We start from the raw sequence: 19,690 nt of genomic DNA on the forward strand, positions 1-19,690 counted from the left end.
TCAACGAAACACGGTAAAGCAAAGAACGAATGAAACACTCACCATTTCATCAAACTTGCTTCCGCAGCTTGTCTTTCTTATTTCCAAACTGCAGGAATAGTCGAGGAATAGTCCGACATGATGTTGCATCTGAAACATTGCACATGTCACACAGTACCGGGTGATTCAAAGAAGACGCCGTGCGAGCGGGTTTGCCTGCCCAAGGGGCTATATGGCGCCTTACGAACAGATCGGGTAGGCAAACCTGCGCGCTCCTGCGTCTTCTCTGAATCACACGGTACGTTGGAAACGATAAAACACAATAGAAGAGAAAACTCCTGAAAACAAAAGTCTTTAGGCCAAACATGCTAAAGCAACAAACAAATTCCCGAATCACTATGAATTAAAGAAATTGAAGGGCCACCCGTAGTCAGGGTGGGAGTGCTGGCACTGTAGAATTTGAACGACAGTCTCTCTCTCTTGCTACAATGTTGTGACGTTGGCTCGCCTGTCGATGGCGCGCGGTGCTGTACCGGCTGTACCTATAGGGGCTGGTGTGCAGCGCGGTGCAGTCGCTGAGTACTAGTCGTGGCGGCGCGCGAAGGGGGGCCGCGAGAGAGGACCGCCGAGAGCAGGGGACCCCTTACCGAACCGTTCGCCGCAGTACGACCCTCGCCTCACCCCCAGCCTGGCACACCCCAACCCCCCGCTCCGAACGCCTTCAAGTTCCCCACCCCGACCACACCGACCCCACTGAGTGGCTGGATGTCGCTGTTGGGACGCCGGATGAAGCGCCGTCGTCTCCAGGGCTGGTGCTGGTAAGTACCGAACGCGACGCTTCCGCACTGCAGCAAAAATAAAAAAAGAAGAGGAAAAAAAGGATCGCAGCCTCTTGTATTTGCAGCTGTTGTACGTGACCGGCAAGCTAACAAGGGACGGCGGCAGTATCACAGGTGTAATCACGTTAGTTGGGGGGGGGGGGGGGCACCTTGGAGGAACAGCTGATCTTGGAGCCGGGCCAACTGCAACCAATATCAAGATCACTGAACTGTTTCGGGTGGGGTGGCGACGCCGAGTGCCAATGAGTACTGACTGTACCCTACAACCGTGTTGGTAGGTCCCTCCTCCCCACCGCCCCTCCCCCCGCGCTGCCACTGCGACAGGTGCCACTCTGTCACTGGCGGGACGGTGACTAACAGCGGGGGCATCCTGCAGCTGCGGGAGAAAAGTGTGAGGCAAAAGTTTGGCGCGCGGGTGGAGGAGGTGCCAAAGACACGAGGTGTTAGGTCCCACTTGGAGGGCCTTTAACGACTAACTCGCTATATAAGTGTTTGCCGGTGCAAGGTGTGGCAGGATGACACCTTGCGCAAAAATCAGCCCAAAATCACATGTAAACGTCACTTTATCGATCAAAACTGCAGCAGAATGGCGGTTTAAATTTAATAATCACTGATAAAAATTCCCCACATTTCTCATTTGCTTTGTAAGAACAGTTTTAATGTTGTGTTCCATCTCCATGTGTTTTCCAACAGGCCTTTCACAACTGTTAAAGAAGTCCAAAAAAAACCACTTGAGATTTATAAGAGTCGAATATGGTTTCACCCTTATTCTTTGAATGGGTTCACAAGGTAGTCTTTTCAAAGGTAGTGTCGGAGGTTTCCTTAAAGCATACTCAGCATGGTTAATGATGAAGATGTCACTGGCACCATAACTGTTGTTTGAAAAAAGGTGGGGAAAGCGCATTGTGATTTTGCAAAAATTATCAATTTATCCTCATTCTTTGTATTGGTTCACAAAGTTGTCTGTTCAGAGGTAGTCTCAGTGGTTTTCATAAGGCATGGTAAGCCTGGTTATGATGTCACAGGCACCGTAACTGTTGTATTAAAAAGAGTCAGGGAAAGCAAATTGTGTAATTAAGAAAATGATTAATTACAAATAAATTTTAATGTCCCCACTCATACTACATTGAAAATGTTCTTCAACGGTGTCTTTTGTAGGTGCAGAGAAATTTGGTAATAGATTTGACACTGACCAACGTAATGAATGACTAATCACCAATGACAATCTCAAATGGAAATATGTAAATATAATTAATTTTGTTAATAGATTTGACATTAACCAACATAATGAACGACTAAATCCAATGACAATCTCAAACGGAAATATGAATATATAATTAAACAGAGTCCTTTCACTTGCAAAACATAATATTTTAGTACGTAATTGGTTCAGCCTTGATGTCAGGTTTTTGTTCATTTGATTTTGGCATTGACCACCCTTTGGATATGTTGGCCTCTTGTCTACGACCTGACGAGGAATTTCTCAAAGCAAAAACTTTTTCTCGAGAGCCTTTAGGTCGGAAATGGCAATTTACTTCAAGGTGATTAGTTCTCGAACAATAATAACATGGGGGATAATTATTCCTCTTTTTGTTACGGAAGCTAGGGGGGCAATAATATGCCTTCTTGAATTTTGGTGCTTTGGGCTGCACTTCTCGTTGCTGGTAGGGGTGGAACTTTTTTAGCCTCGGGTCGGACAACGGTTCACTTCGAGGAAACACAGGCTGAGACGAAGTACTCTCTACTGTCACCGGCGGGGGCAGGGGGTCGCTGGGTTCCGCGGCCTCGGCCTTGACCTTGTCGTCCTGGTCCTCGTCGGCGTCGTCTACCGGCAGCGCCTCCGCCTCACGTAGCAGGCCCTCGGCGACCTGATCGAACGAGACGGTCACGGTGCCGTTCTGTCGCCTCTTCACACAGGTCCTCTCGAGCAACTCACAGACTTGACGATGCTGCTCCTTTACGTGGGTCATGAGCAGGACGGTGGACACCATGTCGTCGATCTCGAGGCCCGTCGCGGTGATCTGTTGCAGCACGTCCCTGAATTCAACGACGTAGGCGGTCAGCGTCGTCTTCTGACGCAGACCGATAAGTTTCTTTAGCAGGGCTATGCGGTTTTTGCTGAGCTTGTCGTCAAAGGCGAGACAGAGGCGGGTCCAGACCTGGTGAGCGGTGTTAGCCCCCCTGACGTACCTGAGGAGGGACTCCTCCATCGAGAACAAGATCCGCGTCCGCGCCTGCAGGTCCCTTTGAAATTCGGCGCTGTCCCGGGCTCGCATGGCCTCCGGCGCTGGGTCCTGGAGGATGCAGTCGAAGAGGTTGCCCAAGTGAAGTTCCATTAGCATTTTCCAGTCCTCCCAGTTCTCCTCGCCACGGAGCTTCTGGAACGGAGGGGCGGCGGCGGCGGCGATCGTGTCGATGCTGCTGGCCGTCAGCGTGCTGTCGGCGTCCACGCCGGCGGAGCGGGTGCTGGAGGGCAGCTCCTGCTCCGAGTTCACAGTCGTGGCTTGTATCATTTTCGAGCACGCAAACACTTGGTTTTTCACTCTGAGTTGTTCACAACAAGAGGACACCAAACCCTTCGACACGCGAACGACCTGCGCTCCTAACCTCGTCAGCAGGCTTTCGGCACCGGACCACGAGACTTGACCGGACAACCACACTCCGGAGCTTTTAAGTGTTTTCACACATGACTTTGGTAGGCGAGACCGTCGAGGCATCAATGCGGCTATTCATACACCGATAAATGATAGGGCGTATGCACTTAGGGCAAAAGACTCTCGCACGACTCCTGACAGAGAGACTTACTCCTCACACTGACACTGACTGGCTGCGCTGCGCTGGGCGGGCCGGTTGGTGAGGCTGGAGGGCAGGGGGGAGGGGGAGGAAGTCAACAGAAAGGGAAGAGACGAGACACCGTAAGTGACGTCGACATTTTGCAGAAATGCGCTGAGGTCACAGAGGAAGCTCGGATCTCCAGGGCACGGTGGCCGCTCGGGAAATGCACACAGTAACATGTCGGAGAGGAAAAGAAGGATGAAAGACATGTCAACTGGAAAAATAAGGGGGGGGGGGCGGGTGAGGGAGTTTTCCCAGTTATCTTGATAGGGGCGTGCTTCAAACTGAGATACAATCACAACAAAAAGAAGACCATTTGATTAGAATAAGGACTCGCGTCGGCGGTGACGGTCCTCGCGGACGTGTACTTACTACAGGGTGGGAACTGAGTACGGACGGGTCAAGGAGGCACCTCTAGAGCGCTCTAGAGGTAGGTACACACGGCCAGGGTAGGCCAAGGTGAAACCTGCCGAGCATTAATGCACCCCGTGCTCAAGGAGTGCCTCCTCTGCAGCGGCTGTACGGTACGGCACGTACCGGGGCTGACCACCGCCAGCCATACCAGGGGCTATGTGACGCGAAAATACTGGGCGGGCTCATCGGCAAAATTACAACGTTGAAGTTTTGGCCAACGCGCCAAAAGACCAAAAGTCGTTTGTACACACAATCGCGCCTGGATCCACCTCGCTGTTGTTCATCAGCGCAGCGCACAGCGCCGAGCGGAAGGGGGCCCTTTAAGTGAGTCAAGAAAGGGTGTCTGGGGGTGGTTGGTGAGATAGGCAATTCGCACTACAGGTCTCCTGAAAACCCCTGCACTTAGGCCACCGACTGTACACAGCCCCTAAAACTCAAAGGAGTTCCTTTTCGGAACAGCCTGTCATCCTGCTGCTCGTTTCTTCTTATTCCTACTTTCCGACTTTGTCTCCGCAGAGATGGAACAGCTGCCCGAGGAGCTGGTGCACCTGATCCTGGGGTTGCTGGACGAGCGGACCCTGCGCCGGTCCGTGCCGGCCGTGTGCCGCCTGTGGAAGCGCCTCGCCCGGACGCGCGGGGCGTGGAGGAACACGGTCATCACCTTCGAGCGAGAGGCGGACTTCGCCGAGCGTGTCGGGTGAGCAGACGATTCGGTCGTCGAGAAAAATGTATTTGTTTGTTTTAATTTTGAATGAATGGAAACGATTATTGTCTTCTGAGTGGCTCAGATGGACGCCGCCGGCGGTGCTGGCGCTGGAGCTGCGCAAGGGCGGCGCCCCGGGCTGCCTGAGCGAGGAGCAGTGGCGCACCGTGCTCAACTGCGCCTCGCACGCGCGCCGCCTGCGGGGCGCCTCGTGCTCGGGGGCGCCCCGCGGCCTGCACCGGGGCTCGCTGGCGGGCGGCGGCGCCCTCAGCGGCGCCCTGGGCCGGGGCGCCCACTGCCGCCGCCGCCTGCTCGAGCTGCTCGACAAGTGCTGGCACAGCCTGGAGCACGTGAGCCTGCAGCTGCAGCCGCCCCTCGACGAGGATACCGCCCAGCTGTGGACCCTGCTCGCGTCCATGCCGAGGCTGCGTCGTCTCGAGCTCAGCATGGGCGACAGCCAGACGCCCTGGCTCACCGACCCGGACGTGAGTGCACGGGGACACCGGCGCTACCCCGCGGCCCGAGGATCCTAACGCGGCCGCGGAGTAGCGCTTCGCTGCCGCCCGGTGGCGCCATCTCGGTCTGCTCGCGAATCCGATTAGGGATTAGGCTGATCCGCGGAATGGACCGCGTCTCACAGCACATGCATGACTATCAATGACATTTTTCCAGCGCTAGTTGACGTAACGCGGCAAAATAAATAGTGTCTAAAGTCTGTGGTGTCGGGTCGGGCGGTGCAGGTGCTGCCCCAGGAGCTGTGCTGGCGCTGGGACGAGGGCTGGGGCGCCCTCCGCCACCTGGACCTGCGCGGGCTGCCGCCCGGCCCGGCACAGTGGCTGCTGCAGGGGTTCCTCCGGGTGCGCGGCCCCATGCTCCGGGAGGTCATCCTCAGCCCCGGCCAGCAGCTCAACCAGCGCTTCATCCGCGTGCTCAAGCAGTGCCGCCAGCTGGAGCACCTCGGCGTCGGCTGCTGCCACGACCTGTGGCGGCTCGACGCGCTCCCCAACGTGAGTATGAGAATGCTCGCGCATGATCGCCCTCAGGGTGCTGGTCGCTTGCTGACATGACCGCCCCTCCTGCTGCAGCTCAGCTCGCTGACCCTCCTCGGCCTTCCCCGGCGCGCCACCGCCATGTGGATTCTGCGCTCGCCCGTCATCGCGCACTTGCAGAGCCTCTCCCTGGACGGCGTCAACCCCTCGCTGTTCGACATCCTGCCCGCCGTGGGGCACACCTGCCACAACCTCCGCTGCATCACATTCCGACGCTGCCAGGTGAGGCTTTAGAAAGCGGGTGGGCCTAGCCTCCGCGCCTTGCTGACAGCCCTGCTGACCACCCTGCAGACCGCCCTACTGACGGCCCTCCGTGACGGCCCTGCTGACGGCCATGCTGACCGCCCCACTAACCGCTCTGCTGACCACCCCGCTGACCGCCCTACTGACCACCATGTCTCTCCTCCTCGCCCAGGTGCCGGCGCGCTTCGCGCTGCCGCTGTCGGCGTGCCCGCTGCGGGAGATCGCCGCCGACAACATGCGCGCCGAGCACGTGCTGGAGGCGCGCCGCCTGCCGCACCTGCAGCTGCTGCGTCTGTCGGGCCACCTCGGCAACTACAACTCGATGATGGTGGCCGTGGAGAGCCTGCGCGCCGCCAACCCGGACCTGAGGGTGGCCGGCCTGGAGGACGGGCTGTTCAACAACTGGGGGCCCGGGGTGCAGCGCGCGCTCGCCCTGGCCAGGCCCACAAACTTCACGGTGGGCTCGCTGCTGCGCGCGGTGTGACGTGATGGCGGTCATTGCCCTCGCCGGCCCGGCCTCGGGGCTCCCCGGGGAAGTTCGTTGCCGGGGCCCGGCCGCCATTGTCGCCGCACGCCCCCGCTGCCCCCGCCGCCCCCGCCGCCGCCGCCCCTGCACACGACCCCCGCCCCCGCGCCGCCCCCGGCCTCCCGGCCCCGACCCTCCGAGCAGCCAGCGCACCGACGAGGTCAGCACCGCGGTGGAGGCACAGGGACAGGTGTGCTGGGACCAATAAAGCTATTCCGCATTACTGATGTGGATTTCCCTTTCCCACCCCCCCCCCCCTTTCTCTCTCCCCGTATAGCCGGCCTCTCGCGACGCACATGGACCCCGACGCCTACAACGGCGCTGACCGGGGGGCGTACCGCTGGAGCCAGACGCACCAAGACCTCGACGTGCAGGTGCAAATCCCTCCGTACTTCATGGAGAAAACACGAGGGGGAAACGTTCACGCACAACAGACACACACAAAGTCATATGCATCTGTTTTGCGATCGTCGCGAAAAAAAAAATGACCCGGTCAATAAACTTTCCAAAACAAAATTTCTAAAGAGCGGGCGGATGAATTTTGGAAAATAAAAACAGCAAACTTCTCTCTACAACTGACTCTCACGCGCGCGCACATGCTCAGGGCTGCGTTGTCTCCTTTCTCCCCCAGGTCGTGGTCCCGAAGTCCGTCGTGTCCAGCGGTGCCCTGGAGGTGCTCATCAGGACCGACTCGCTTCTGGTGCGCCACGGCGAGCGCGACCTGGTGAGCGGCAAGCTCAAGCACGCCGTCAGAGACAAGGAGAGTTTCTGGACTCTGCTCCCGGGACAACACGTGCACGTAGGCAATGTCGTAGCTCTTGTCTTGAATGGGCGGTGCGGGCAGGGAGGGCGGGTTTGGTCACCCGCTGGAGGCGCTCCACCTGCACCTGTTCTCGCGCCTGCAGGTGCAGCTGGAGAAGGCGCGGCCCCGCTGGTGGACCAGCCTGCTGGAAGGCGAGCCCCCGGCGGACGTGCCCGCCAGGGAAGTGCCGCTGGAGGAGCTGCGCAGCGAGGAAGCGATGGTGGTCGAGAAGCTGAGGTGGCAAGACCTCCAGAAGCAGCAGCAGCGAGCCGCACACGGTGACCAAGAGCACGGCCGTGTGCCAGCGTGATGGGGCGTGACGGGGCCAAGTGTTCCAAGACCTCGACTTTGACTGTCTGTCGAAACTTAAAAAAAACAAAGAAACCGTAATAAATTGCCCGAGTCTCATTGCCATTTGAATTATTTTGTCCCTGTCCTGTCCCAGTCCCCTCCCCGCCCAAAATATTCAATGCGTTTTAGATCTGTTTCATCATTTGTCACCCATCAATCGTCATGGACCTTCCTTCACCGCCAGACTGAAAGTGTGTACGCGTCGTGTTCGCTTCCAGAGTTAGACATTCAGTATTTTCCAGGCAGACTGTATCTCCGTCTCCATACTCCAGCATCAGCACTCTCCACACATCACTCAAAGAGACACATGTATTTGTACAACACCACAGCATTTATTAAACCAAAACGATCAACAAGGCTTTCGCTCGGGCGCGGGGAGTTTGACGACGCTCTTCTCCTCGGCGGCGGGGAGGCGGATGGCGCTGCTCTCCTCGGCGGCGGGGAGGCCGATGGCGCTCCCCTCCTCGGCGGCTGGGAGGCCGATGGCGCTCCCCTCCTCGACTGCGCGGAGGCCGATGGCGCTCTGCTCGGCGGCGGGGAGGCTGATGGCGCTCTCCTCCTCAGCGGCGGGGAGGCCGATGGCGCTCTCCTCCTCGGCGGCGGGGAGCCTGGCACGGAGCCCACAGGAAATTTGGACGGGTGCTGCCGTCGTCGTCCGGCCCATCGACCTGGAGAGGCAAAACCCCGTCAATGTAACCGTGATGAGCAAAAACAAAGCTCACCAGGACCCGCCCCCCGTCTCTCCCAGGATCAAAATTCTGAATCCCCCACAATCAGCCTGCGACACCGCCAATACCGCGATTGTTGCTGCGAGGGCACGCCATTGTTTGAACGCGCGCCCGCCCCGACCCCCCCGGCCCGCAGGGAGGCAACAGTGACATACAATCTGGGCGACAGCCCCTGATCCCCCCCGACCCCCACTAGTCCCACAAGGAGAAAAGCTCCATGTCACCGTGCCCCATATACTACTCCGGGCCCGGGCAGTGGACGCGCCGGAGGGGCACCGTCACGGCGACCGGATCGGCAGAGCACAGGGACCCGGAGGGGCGGAGGGACCCCCCGGGGAAAATGGTGAGCGCATCGACGGCGACAGGCGTGGTCTTACTCACCATGGGATCAGTGCGACGTGCGGCGGGAGAAGGGCAGGTACAGGGCGGCGCCGAGCAGGGAGGCGGCGGCCAGCAGCGGGGAGCTCACGCCCAGGGCGGAGGCGCTGCGGGGGCAAGGGAGGGGCGGCCGTCAGCACGACGGCGGAGAGGCGCACGGGGGCGGCCGGCGGGGGCGCGGGGACCCGGGCTGTACTCACCCGCTCTTGGAGGGCTTGGAGGGCTTGGAGCCCTCGTGCGCGGGCGGGGCCCCGCCCTCGGACGCGGAGCCACCCTCGGAGGCGGACGCGCTCTCGGAGTCCTGCTTGTTGGCGGGCGAGGCCAGGGCGGCGTACACGAAGAGGCAGAGGCCGATGATGAGGTAGGTCTTCCAGAGGGCCATGGCTTCGGTGAGGGTTGGGATGTGGTGGCGACTTGAAAGGCTGAGACCGACTTGTGAACCGCTCGGAGTCTAACCACCGACTGTGCCGCTGCGCTCGAGTACCCACCGGTGCTTAGCAACACTCGCCGCCCCTCCACCGCGCCCGCGCCCTCCGCGCAGGCGCGGCCCGCGAGCTCGCCGCAGCTATTGTTGAGCGCGCGGTGCATGGCTGCAACAGCCTAACAAGGGAACCTTTTCAGGTGTAAATCTCCGATTTCGTTGGTACTCGGAAAATTTAAAGGTTATTATAATAGAAGTCAGATGGCACTTGAAACTTTTCCTAAACTTAACATTTATTAGGGGTTTACTTAAGCCTGACACTGTTTTTTGCTCCAAATATCCCTCTACCGCTTTAACGGTTCAAAATAGAGCAAAACGGACAAAATTTTGACCCAAAGAGCACTACTTTCGCGAGTTACCCCTTAGAACACTGCTTTACATTTTTCAAAAAATATTTTTTTCTAACACCTTTCTCCTACCTTATATAGGGGAAAACTAAATGTCAGGTTTAGGAACAATTTCAAGTGCCATCCGATTTCTACATAAATAACCTTCAAATTTTCCAAGTTTCAACGAAATCGGAGATTTACACCTGAAAAGGTTCCCTTGTAAGCTGAGCTTTTGGCAAACCTCACCCCTCTCACCCCCTCCCCCCCACACACCCGTGTAAACGAATGGTGTAAAAGTGATGGTGTTGAGTCGCTGAACAGTTCATGCACTGTCTGCGCTCTGGACAGTCAGCTCCAGCTCCAGCTCATAAGGCTCCATGGCCAGGAACCGTAGTCAGACCCACCCACTCTTTTGGCTCACACGTTCCAAACAACCCAACCCAATCCTTTCCTTGTCTGACACTTAATCATCAATGAAACCGTTTTCGTCTTTGCTCCCCCACACGAAGAAAGGCATCTGCGGTTTTCATAGGGGAACGGGGGAGGGGAACAAGCTCCCCGTTAACACGTTGAGTCTCAGGGGGTCATTAATCACGTGCTTTGTGACCATACGTGTGGTCACGTCGGACTCAACGTGCTAAGGGAGCCGGAGATCATCTTTATTTCAGTTCACACACATCTTCTCCTGTCGTCGCGTCGGAGCGGATTACCCGAACGACTTTCGAACACATTTTTAATGAGGGGGTAGGTTGCGGAGGTGCGACGCGAATGAAGTGCGGCCCCCCGCGTCCGCGTCGTTGAAATCGCACACCCTGGGGCCGCTCCAGCGGCGGTGGCTTTCCAGCCAGCCCTCAGCTGATCGAGGCGGGTGGGGGCGCCGTGGGGGCGGCGGGTGGGGGCGGGCGCGACGCGGCGCTGCGGACCGCCCCGCTCCAGTCTCTGCGAGACGCCGCCGCGGACGGACGTCCCTGTGCCGTTGCTGCCCGCGCGCCGCCGCCAGAGCCGCCGCGTCTCGTCACGTGTTCGATGTGTGAGCGTCGCGACGCTGCCGCCGCGACGGACCGGGAGGGTCTGGGGCTGCTCGCCAGGTCGCACCAGGGTAAGCCAATAGCCATACTGCTTCCTCGGAGCCGGCCGGCGCCGCGGATGTCCTCGAAAAAGTCCCTCGTCATCAAAAGACAGCTATTTTGCCCCTGCGCGCGCGCCAACTTTTTTTTGGCGGTGCGTCGTACCCGCCGTCGCACTTTGCCCCCGCGAGCCGTCGAGCAGCGAAAAGAGACAGAATACTCGCATCACAACATCTGAAAATAAGGGCGCGGGAGTGGCATGGGAGCAGCAGCATGTTCCGCGGGCGGGTGGCGGGTCGGGTCGGGTGGTACTCGAGGAGAGTGGCGCACTCTGTCCGCGCCGTGCGACTGCGCTCCCACCGCCGCCGCCGCTGCCGCACCACGCCGCCGTCTACTTCCACAAAGTAGAATCTACTGCAGTCTGTTTGGAAAAATATGAGAGCCGTCGCAGCTGCCGCCCGGCAGGGGCGGGCGGAACGGAAAAATAACACGCACTTGAAACCGCGTGTCGCCGAGCGTGTCGCGCGCTTTTGCCAGACGGGGTGGGTGACAGCGACCCCATCGGTCCGGGTGGCAGCCGGGACGACGGGAAACGGCGTTGGCGGAGCGAAACATTGGGAATGATGATGAGAGAGGGCCAAAAAAGAGGCTATTAGAGTGATGGCGAACCTGCCCTGGCGTGTCGATCCTCTCTTTCCCCGTACGATTTCTGTCTCTCTCTCTCTCACTCTGCCCGTGTCATCACTCACTGTGCGAATTAATTGGCCTGTACCGAGAGGGTCTCCGCCTCGCTCGCACTCGCCGGGCGGGGGCGCTGCGCTGCTGAAAGCCTCAAAAAGTGCTCCGTGACCGAGGCCGGAAAATGTTTGAGTTGGAAGTATAGTGGGGGTGGCCGGAGGAGGAGCAGCACGAGGAGGAGGAGGAGAAGGGAGGGAGAGGGCAGGGGGTTTGTGTGGGCGCCTGGGTCAAGAGGCGCCATGCCATTCCCAAACAAAGGGATCAGAGAAAGGGAAGGGCCAGGTAAGGGGCGCGACGGAGGAGGGGGCGGCGGGGGAGGTAGGGAATGATCAGCACGCAACCTTGTTGTCCCCGTCTTTGTGGTTGGACCCCCCGCCCTCTTCTCCGGGGCCCCCTCCCCCGCGCGTCGCTGAGGAGTTGTTGACATTAGGGCCCCGGCTATTCATTCAGTGGGCTTGGACAATTATGGCTGGTTGGTTAAGTCAGTCGGTTTGGTCCCGACCTGCTGCTGCTGCTGCTGCTGCTGCTGGGTGTGCTCTTGCCGGTCGGGGGCGCGGCAGGGGGCTGCGAGGTCCCCACCGGGCTAAAGGTGGGTCGTGGGTGCCTCGGCTCGGACCCCCCAGATTGCGCACCTGGTCAGGCAAAGCTCTGCGCTCCAGCGCTCCACCTCGACATTTCACCAAAACTATTTATTTAATTCCCCCTCCACCCTCTTCCGCGTCCTCGAACTGTTTCGCTGAGCCTCCTATTTGTACTGTTCTTCCAGATGCTGCAGGGATGGCGGGGGAGGTAGCTCCTCCGTGAGCCACACGCTCGCTGCTGCTGACGCCTTCCCTCGACGGCGACCTGGACTTCGCCCTTGACCCCTCGACGCGCACCTCACCGCCGCCGTGCCCGAGTCGTCGGATGCTGGTGTTCGTCGACGACTTTCGCTAGTCGAGGATGGCGATGAGGACGAACCGCCCGAAGGGCCTGCTCCTACGCGGGCGATGTGCCCTGAGCACCTCGCCGACGTCGTCCTTCGCGGTTCTACTGGCCGTATCGGTGTTTCTTGCCGCCCACGTCGACGGCTCAGGTAAGAGGGTACAGTGCATGAAAACAACAGGTTTCAAAATTTGGCGCTCCTGCGGGGCGGCTGTGTATCAGGTGTCGACTTCCGTTGCGCAGTTTCCGGAAGTGGTACGCTGCTCTGCTCCCGCCGTTCGCCACTGTTTACTTATTTCTTTCTTTTGGGTATACTTATGTGAAATGGAAATAAGGTTTTTAGAGTTAATTGTTAAAAGTTGTGCTCCAATCTTCTACGAGGGATATTTTTGGTTCGACATATTCCCAGTTTAAACTGTGACGTGTGTTTTTGAGGTTAGTTCCACCTTATTGCTTTGCTGGTTTGTTTCTTCAGTGAGATAAAATAGAAAAAAAGCCTTAGGTTCGTTGCAGGCGCTACCTAGATTCGAAATTCATTTCAATCAACTATGGATCTTTGGGACAAAAGCACGTTTCAAGGACGTCGTGCTTCATACGGCAGCGGGCTGCTGCAGTAGCAGTCCCCCACCCCACAGGCTCAACTACAAACTAGCAAATGGAAATTTTTGAGTAAGTTTTTAAACTCAGCATTGTAGAAGATATACTTCCTCTTGGGTTTCACCTTCTATTATTGTCAATCTAAATTTTTATCAAAACTTTGAGAGAACTCGCCACCCTTCCCTTGCCATGTCTATACAATTTTAAACTCTTTAAACATATTTACTTTTCCTCATACTAATGGGTTATGGAGATTCGCTCCTTTCCGTGCCTCGTGCCTTATAAAGTTGCCTCCTTTCACATTCTATTGTTTTCGTCACTAATGCAGTCTGTAAAGTTAATCCCCCACCCTCATTAAAGAGAAAGCGACCCCTCAAAAAGAGTGCAAATCTTACTCAGGGCTTGCTGCTGCTGGTAATTTTTTTTTGGCACATGCCAGCCGAGGAATTTTATTACCTCGAGGGGATGGATTATTTTGTCTCCAGACCATGGGAAAATTAAAAGAGACCTCGTTCACGGGGCTGGGGCCCCGGGGCCTCGCTCAGCAAGGCGCCCCGCGCCCGGACACAGCCGCGTTTAAGTTACGAGCGACGCGTTAAAAAGGCCCCCGATTTAAATAGAACGCGGGGCGCCGGGCTCGCCGCCCGCGGCCTGAGCCTGCTGGAATGCTTGGGGGGCCGTTGCGGAGCGCGGCGGGGCGCGGGTCGCAAGGATGGACTTGAATGTGGCAATTCGAATAGTCTGTCCTCGCCTCCCCTTCCCTGCTCCTCCCCCGCCCACCCCCTCCGCCGGGCGGATGCGGAAGGGGCGCTCGCCACCCTGTTGAGGGGAAGGTGGGGGAGGCAACCGTCACGCCACGCCTTGCCTCTCCCCAGGACACACCCGTCGCGGCGTCCCCAGTCCGAGTCGTACTACTCTACCCTACCCGTCGAGAAGACCCCCCACCCCCTAACCTCCCCTTGCCCGCACCACCCTGGGGCGTCCACTCGATAGCGACGGCGGCGGACGACCCTTCCTAAACTGTCCTCTCCGGACGAATTTCCCCTTCGGCACGCATAATCTAGTAGCCGTGTTTCGGGGCTGCCGAGTACACAGAGGGGGCTGCGACGGGGGGCCACCTCCTCCTTTTGCCTCCCCTTTTGCGACGCGGCTGAAGAGGCGAGAAAGTTGCGGTCCTCTTCCTCTCCTCCATGTCTGGCGCTGATGGAGCTCCGCTTGACGAGGGCGCTGCCAACTTGACAGACCCCGGGCGCGCGCTCTTCACGCCGTCGCCTCATCAGCCCGCGGGGGCGCCCCCTCCCATCCCTCCTCCTCCTGTGTCCCTTTACCCCCGTGCAGACCCTACCCAACACACCGGCGACGCGCGCCGCTGTCGCCGCCGCCAACTCGCAGAAAACAAAGGCGGCAGAAGAGAAGAGCGGCGGGGAGCGGGGGCGCGACGCGCGCGGCCTTTGATAGCCCCCGGGCTCTGTTTCGTCTCGCGCAAACTCCACCTCTATCGCGAGACTCGTATCCCCCGCAGCGGCGTGTGGGCGTGCGTGTGCGTGCACTGACGAGCATGGCTTTCTGTAAAACTTGGCAACCGCCCTTCTTGGTGCCAGTTCCGGACCAGAGTCCGCGCGTGGGAAGAAACAACCAACTTTCGCCACCTCTCACTCACTCAAACAAACCCCTCGCCCTCCCCCCGCCTGCTCTCTCTCTTTCCCTCCCGACCCGACCGCCGCCCCCGCGCTCCTCCCTGTCAAATAGAAAAAAGAAGGTGTCACTTGGCGGTGCGCGGGCGGGACTGGCTTTGTCACCGCCACCTTGATTCAGCGCGCCTGCCGCTCTTGTTTAAAGGCTGTTTGCCGCAGACTTCTCCCTCCCCTCCCGCCCCTCCTCTCCTTCCCCGGAGACGCAGACCTGTCAAGCTCGGAGACGCCAGCATGCACAGCAGTAGTAGTACGTATCCCTCGCCGCCTTCCGAGCTGCGTGCGGAGGAGAGAGGGGAGGCCACCCGCCTCTCCGAGTTCCACCACCACCACCACCGGGGGCTGGATGTCGTCCAATCGATTTGGTGTCGCATCTCGATCTGTTGGTTGCGCATCGGGAAGGGAATCCCCGTCTGTCTCTTCGGGTACAGTTAGAGGGCTGACGCGGAGAGCGAGGAGGAGGAGCAGAGGGAGAAGGGGCGGCACGAGAGGACGTACTACTACGACGTCCCCGCCGCCGCCGCCCCCACGACCGCTGTCACTCCAAGCGCGGGTCCGCCCCCACGTCGCCCCCTGCCCCGGTGACGTGCCGCCCGCTCTCCACATTGTGGTGCGGCCTGACGCGGGCGGCGGCCGTCTCAGGAATGTCGCGTAGAATGTCCCCCTCCTGGTCCTTCCCCTGGCGGCCCCCCTCGGTCCCGCTTGTCCTGTCCTGCCCGATGCTGCCTGCGGTATGAACCCCGCCCGCGCGTCGTCCGGCCGCCTGCCTGGACCACATTGCAGAGGCTTCCCCCTCGAAGGAGGCTGCGCGCAACCTCAGCGCGGCCGACATGTTGTTGTTGGGTGAGTTCCTGCCCGCCCGGCCCCGCGTGTAGTCCGTTTGCCAGGCGGAGCAGGGTGAGGAAGGGGTTGAGGGTCCCTTCTGCCCCAGGATCGTTTTATCTCCTCCGGGGAGCGTTGCCGTTGATGAACTGCCGGGCCGGGAGACACCCTGATCCTCCTCCACACCTCTTTTCTCTCTCGGCCCGTCGTGTGCCCCCAATAACCTGACCCCTCCTGCTGCTCAATCCCCCCGCGGGTATGGGATGGGGAGGCTTCGTGAGCAGGCGGGATCGGGATCGGGGCCCGGGGTGGTGGTGGTGGAGGTGGATGGTGGCTGAAGGAAGGGGGGTTGCAAGTGACGTGCAGCGTCTCTTTCCCCCGCGCCCCTCTGCTCCGTGGAGAGAGCCCGCCCGTGGCCCGGCTGCGGCCCCACCTGGGGCGCTCAGGGCGCGGGCTGCTGCTGCGCCCGACACAAGTCGAACGAGGCCATGGCGGGGCCGGAACTAAAGGCGCGGCTAGTCGCCCGACTGACCTGGAGAGGAGGACCGGCGGAGCAGCATTCGGAGCTATTCCGGAGCCCGGGAGATGTCCGTCTCGACGCGTAGCGCAGTCGATTTCCAGATCTGTTCCGGATAACGGCGCCGCCACCTCCATTGGCCTGTTCGGTTCGCGCTCCAGCTAGGGACGATCCGCACCGGGATGGGGCGGACCGGGCGGATCCCCTTAGCCCAGCAGATCCACTGAGGATGCGCGGCAGCAGGGGGAGAAAGTGGCGCAACGAGTGCCTTTGACTTAGCGCGTGCGCGAGACACAAAGCTGACAAAGTGGCCCTCGAAGTCCTCATAAAATGCGCAGACATTTCGAAGAGGCGCAAACTCTTTAAGCGGATTTGGCTATTGAATTCATGAATGTATAATGAAGGCGCCCCCGAGGGGCGGAGCCGGGAGGAGCTGAGGAGGCGGAGGAGGGTGGTGGTGGCGGTCCCCCCGCTGAGGCCCGGCTAAACGGCCGGCTTGTCCTGGGCCGGACCAACTGCGGGGCTCGAGGGGGAGAAGCAGCGGGGGGGAATGGGGGAGCGGCTGCCGCCCTTCCCTTCCCTTCCCTTGCCCACACCTCCCCCGGAACCCATTTGGCCGGGCGCTGTTATCATTGTCGGCAGCCGGGCGGCCTAAAGGCGGCCTAATCGCCTAACGCATAGGCAACCCCGGCGCCCGCGGTGCGTGGCCCGGCGCCCGGTTGCCTATCTGCGCGGCGGCGGCCGTCCCGAGGAGGTCAGGGAGAGGTGTGGGGTGTGCAAGGGAGAATGGAAAGGAAGGGAAGGATAGTGTGTGGTGTGGGGGATCGTCAAGGTGAGAAAAGGGGAGGAGGAGGGAGCGGTAGTGAGGCAGAAGCAATCGCCCCCCTCCCCCTGTATGCACTCGGAGTAGAAACAAGAAAAGTGCCAATGGCGAGAGTAGAGCTTCCACGGTGTGGCGTGGTGGGCCCAAGGCTGGAGCATTGGGCTTGCCGCTGGGTACTTGGAGGTCCTTTGCGGGCGGGGGACTCGGGACCCAGGCCGTTCCGGGGTCAGCCGCAAGGCGCCGTCGCCGCCGCCGAGTGTCAGCAGAAAATTACATTGCAAATGTAATTCGGTTGAAGTTCCCCTGTATTCTTTTTTTCCCCAGCGTGCCGCGCCCGGCTCTGAGGAAAAGATAAAGGGAAAGTAGAGGAGGGGTTGGGAAGGGGGGAAAGGTGGCGTGTAGCTGTGGAAGGGGAAAGGTAGGAGGAGCTGGGTGGGAAGGGGAGGGACAATCCCTTGAAGACTTTTGCCCCAGCTCATAGAATGCGCGTCACCCGCGTTTGCGCCACGCGTGGCCTCCTGGTCGGGGTGTGGCGGTGCGTGGCAGGCCGTGGCAGGCCGCGGCAGGCCGTGGCAGGCCGTGGCAGGCCGTGGCAGGCCGTGGCAGGGGGTCGCTCCCCACCAAAGTGGCTCGTCCAGCCAGACGTCCCCGAGCCGAGCCGAGCCGAGCCACGCCCCGCCGCACCCCGTCCCGCCGCGGCAATCTGACACTAGACCGATGTCACCTCTGACGGCGCGCAGCGGACCGCTTACAAGAATGATTCCCTCCCTCTGCCCGTCCTCCACGCCCCCCCCCCCTCCTCCCCGACCTGCCGCCGCTCCCCCTCCCTTTGGATACACGCCCCGTTTGTCCCGGGCCAGCCTCGTCCTCCCTGCGTTCGCCGTCCCCGTCCGTGCTTCGTCCGCGCTCGTCCTTTTCTCGTCCGTGCGCCGTCCTTTTCTCGTCCCCGGTCTCTCCTGCCCGTAGGCGTAGGGTGCTTTGCTCGCCACCTCTTCTTTTATACTGGTAATTTTTTCCTGCCTTCCATCCCCATCCCCTGCCCCTGCCCCCATCCCCCACACCATACCACTTCTGCTTTGTAATTTGGCAAAGTTTCGCCGCCTGCCTCCTAATGAGAGTAGGCCAGGGGTCGTGTTGACGACCTTGTCCTGGAGGTATTTATTATCCGTGTGCTTTTCTTTTTTTTGTGTGTTTTGCTTCTAACCGTGTACCCCTACAATGTACTGCCGCTCAGGGTTGATGGGGGTGGGTGTGGGTAGGAGGTGGCACTCACACTGTGTGACCCGGCCCTGCCCGGCGAGGCCTGCTAGCGACTACCGAGCACTTCCGCCGAGCGTCTGGGTCGTGCTGAGAGAGAGAGAGAGAGAGAGAGCTGTGTGTAAGTGGACCTCGAAGTGGACCTCGTTGCAGTGACGTAGAAAGGGAGAGGCGAGCGTTCTCCCCTGTTTGCCCCATGGTCGGTGGCTGATTGGTTGGAGTATTAGCCGGAGCATTAATGTGCAACAAATAGTTAAATGTTTCTCCTTTCGATAAGAAATGTAACGAGAAAAGAGAGGGTCATGGTCGAGGATCGGGCACATACACGCATAGAAGAGAGAGAGAGGGAGATGGAGGGAGAGTGCGAGGCTGGGAGAGAGTATGTGAGGGGCTGGTGGTGAGAGGGGGAGCAGGCGAGAGGGGGAGAGAGGTTAGAATGGAAATCGTGCGACGGCCGCATACCAAAGGGCCCAAAGGGTGCATAATAGCAAGTCCCATAAACGGTAGGAATTCCTCCCTTCACAGCTCCACCACTAACCCCCGCCCCTCCCTCTCCCCTCCGTCGTGCACTCCTCCACTCTCTCTCTCACTCCTTCACTCCCTCCTCCTCCTGCCAGTTTCCACTCCACTCTCCACTCCCCCTGAACCACCTTAGCCCCCTGCTTTAGTACGCTGGTCGAACACACAGCCAGCGCGGGCACGTTCAACCTAAGTGGAAGGGGGACAGGGACAAACAGGAGCCGAGAGAGACGCGCGGCCAGCGAGAGCGAGAGAGCGACAGAGAGTGCGAGAGAGAGAGCGAGCGAGCCGTGAGTGACGGGGTGGGAGCGAGCGAGACGGGAGGAGCGAGACAGTGGCGGGGATGGGATGGGATGGGGATTTATCAATGAGCGAATAAAGACGCGGGTGGGAGTGGCTGATAAGCGGGGAACACGGCTTCGGTCGCGTGAGAGCAGGGCACGGGCGAGCGAAAAGGGAAACACTGTCGGGCAGGTTTGAATCGTTTGCAACACGGAAGCGCAGCTAAAAGGTGCCCTCCGGTATTCTGCACCGAAAAAAAAACTGTTCTCAATAATTTTGTGGTGCATGGCCTTAAATTCTTGAGAACAGCGTCCTACCTTTAAGAAAAAATACTTGTTTGGAGGGTGATTTGGGGTTAAAACGAGGATTGAAGTGAGCACATTAGCCTCAAAAATTTAAGGCAAATTCTCGGGCAAATCACTAAATCAAGGGCATCGTTTTTTGAGGGGTGTTCGCAGTATATTCTATTTAAAACAAATGGCTGGCGCCGATGTGCGAGGCACGTGCGAGCGATGGCATTGGTTAGTGCGGGGAGAGGGGGAGAAAGGTGTGACGAGCCCTTTCGAGTGGTTAAAGCGGTACAGTGAAGGCCGGTGCTGCTGGTCCAGCTCTCCTTGCCCCCCCTTCGCTCCCTGCTCGCACAGAGAGCTGGCTGCCACCGCGCCGGGGCGGCGCCGGCCCGGCCTCGGCTAGAGAGAGAGATGGCCATGTGTCACACAACTTTACCGGTATGCAGAGCACGTTATGCCCCTGACAGCTAGGCAGCCCGCTGTGGCGCCGCCCCCTCCCCACCCCC

At 59.5% G+C, this 19,690-nt stretch overlaps 3 protein-coding genes across 5 annotated transcripts in view; all 3 read left to right on the top strand.

Annotated features, from left to right (window-relative positions):
- The first annotated feature begins 538 nt into the window (after positions 1 to 538).
- On the top strand, positions 539 to 7,769 carry LOC113205242 (uncharacterized). 3 transcript variants are annotated; one of them, XR_008011146.1, is made up of 8 exons: positions 539 to 797; positions 4,584 to 4,764; positions 4,856 to 5,255; positions 5,511 to 5,777; positions 5,856 to 6,041; positions 6,235 to 6,748; positions 6,866 to 7,387; positions 7,494 to 7,769. XR_008011146.1 is itself a non-coding variant. In XM_026420779.2 (6 exons), exons 2-6 carry the CDS (start codon positions 4,586 to 4,588, stop codon positions 6,544 to 6,546), a joined length of 1,344 nt encoding a protein of 447 aa, XP_026276564.2. In that variant the 5' UTR covers positions 539 to 797; positions 4,584 to 4,585; the 3' UTR covers positions 6,547 to 6,815. The 3 variants fall into 3 exon arrangements, 1 of the variants encoding a protein (XP_026276564.2); XR_008011145.1 differs by having other exon boundaries at positions 6,866 to 7,769; XM_026420779.2 differs by lacking the exons at positions 6,866 to 7,387; positions 7,494 to 7,769 and having other exon boundaries at positions 6,235 to 6,815.
- On the top strand, positions 6,885 to 7,700 carry LOC113205252 (nudC domain-containing protein 3-like). Its single transcript, XM_026420793.2, has 3 exons — positions 6,885 to 6,962; positions 7,220 to 7,387; positions 7,494 to 7,700. The coding sequence occupies exons 1-3, from the start codon at positions 6,885 to 6,887 to the stop codon at positions 7,698 to 7,700; spliced, it is 453 nt and encodes a 150-aa protein (XP_026276578.1).
- Positions 7,770 to 10,597: 2,828 nt separating the features above from the next.
- LOC113205256 (uncharacterized) overlaps positions 10,598 to 19,690 on the top strand; it is a 195,168-nt gene continuing 186,075 nt past the window's right edge. Inside the window, exons 1-2 of the mRNA XM_052267458.1 lie at positions 10,598 to 10,756; positions 12,229 to 12,537. Coding sequence (XP_052123418.1) covers positions 12,405 to 12,537 — 133 coding nt within the window. The 5' untranslated portion in view covers positions 10,598 to 10,756; positions 12,229 to 12,404. The remainder of the gene's footprint in view (positions 10,757 to 12,228; positions 12,538 to 19,690) is intronic.

Source organism: Frankliniella occidentalis, unplaced genomic scaffold (genome assembly GCF_000697945.3).
Source record: "Frankliniella occidentalis isolate FOCC.00 unplaced genomic scaffold, Focc_3.1 Scaffold52, whole genome shotgun sequence".
Classification (NCBI taxonomy): Eukaryota; Metazoa; Arthropoda; class Insecta; order Thysanoptera; family Thripidae; genus Frankliniella; species Frankliniella occidentalis.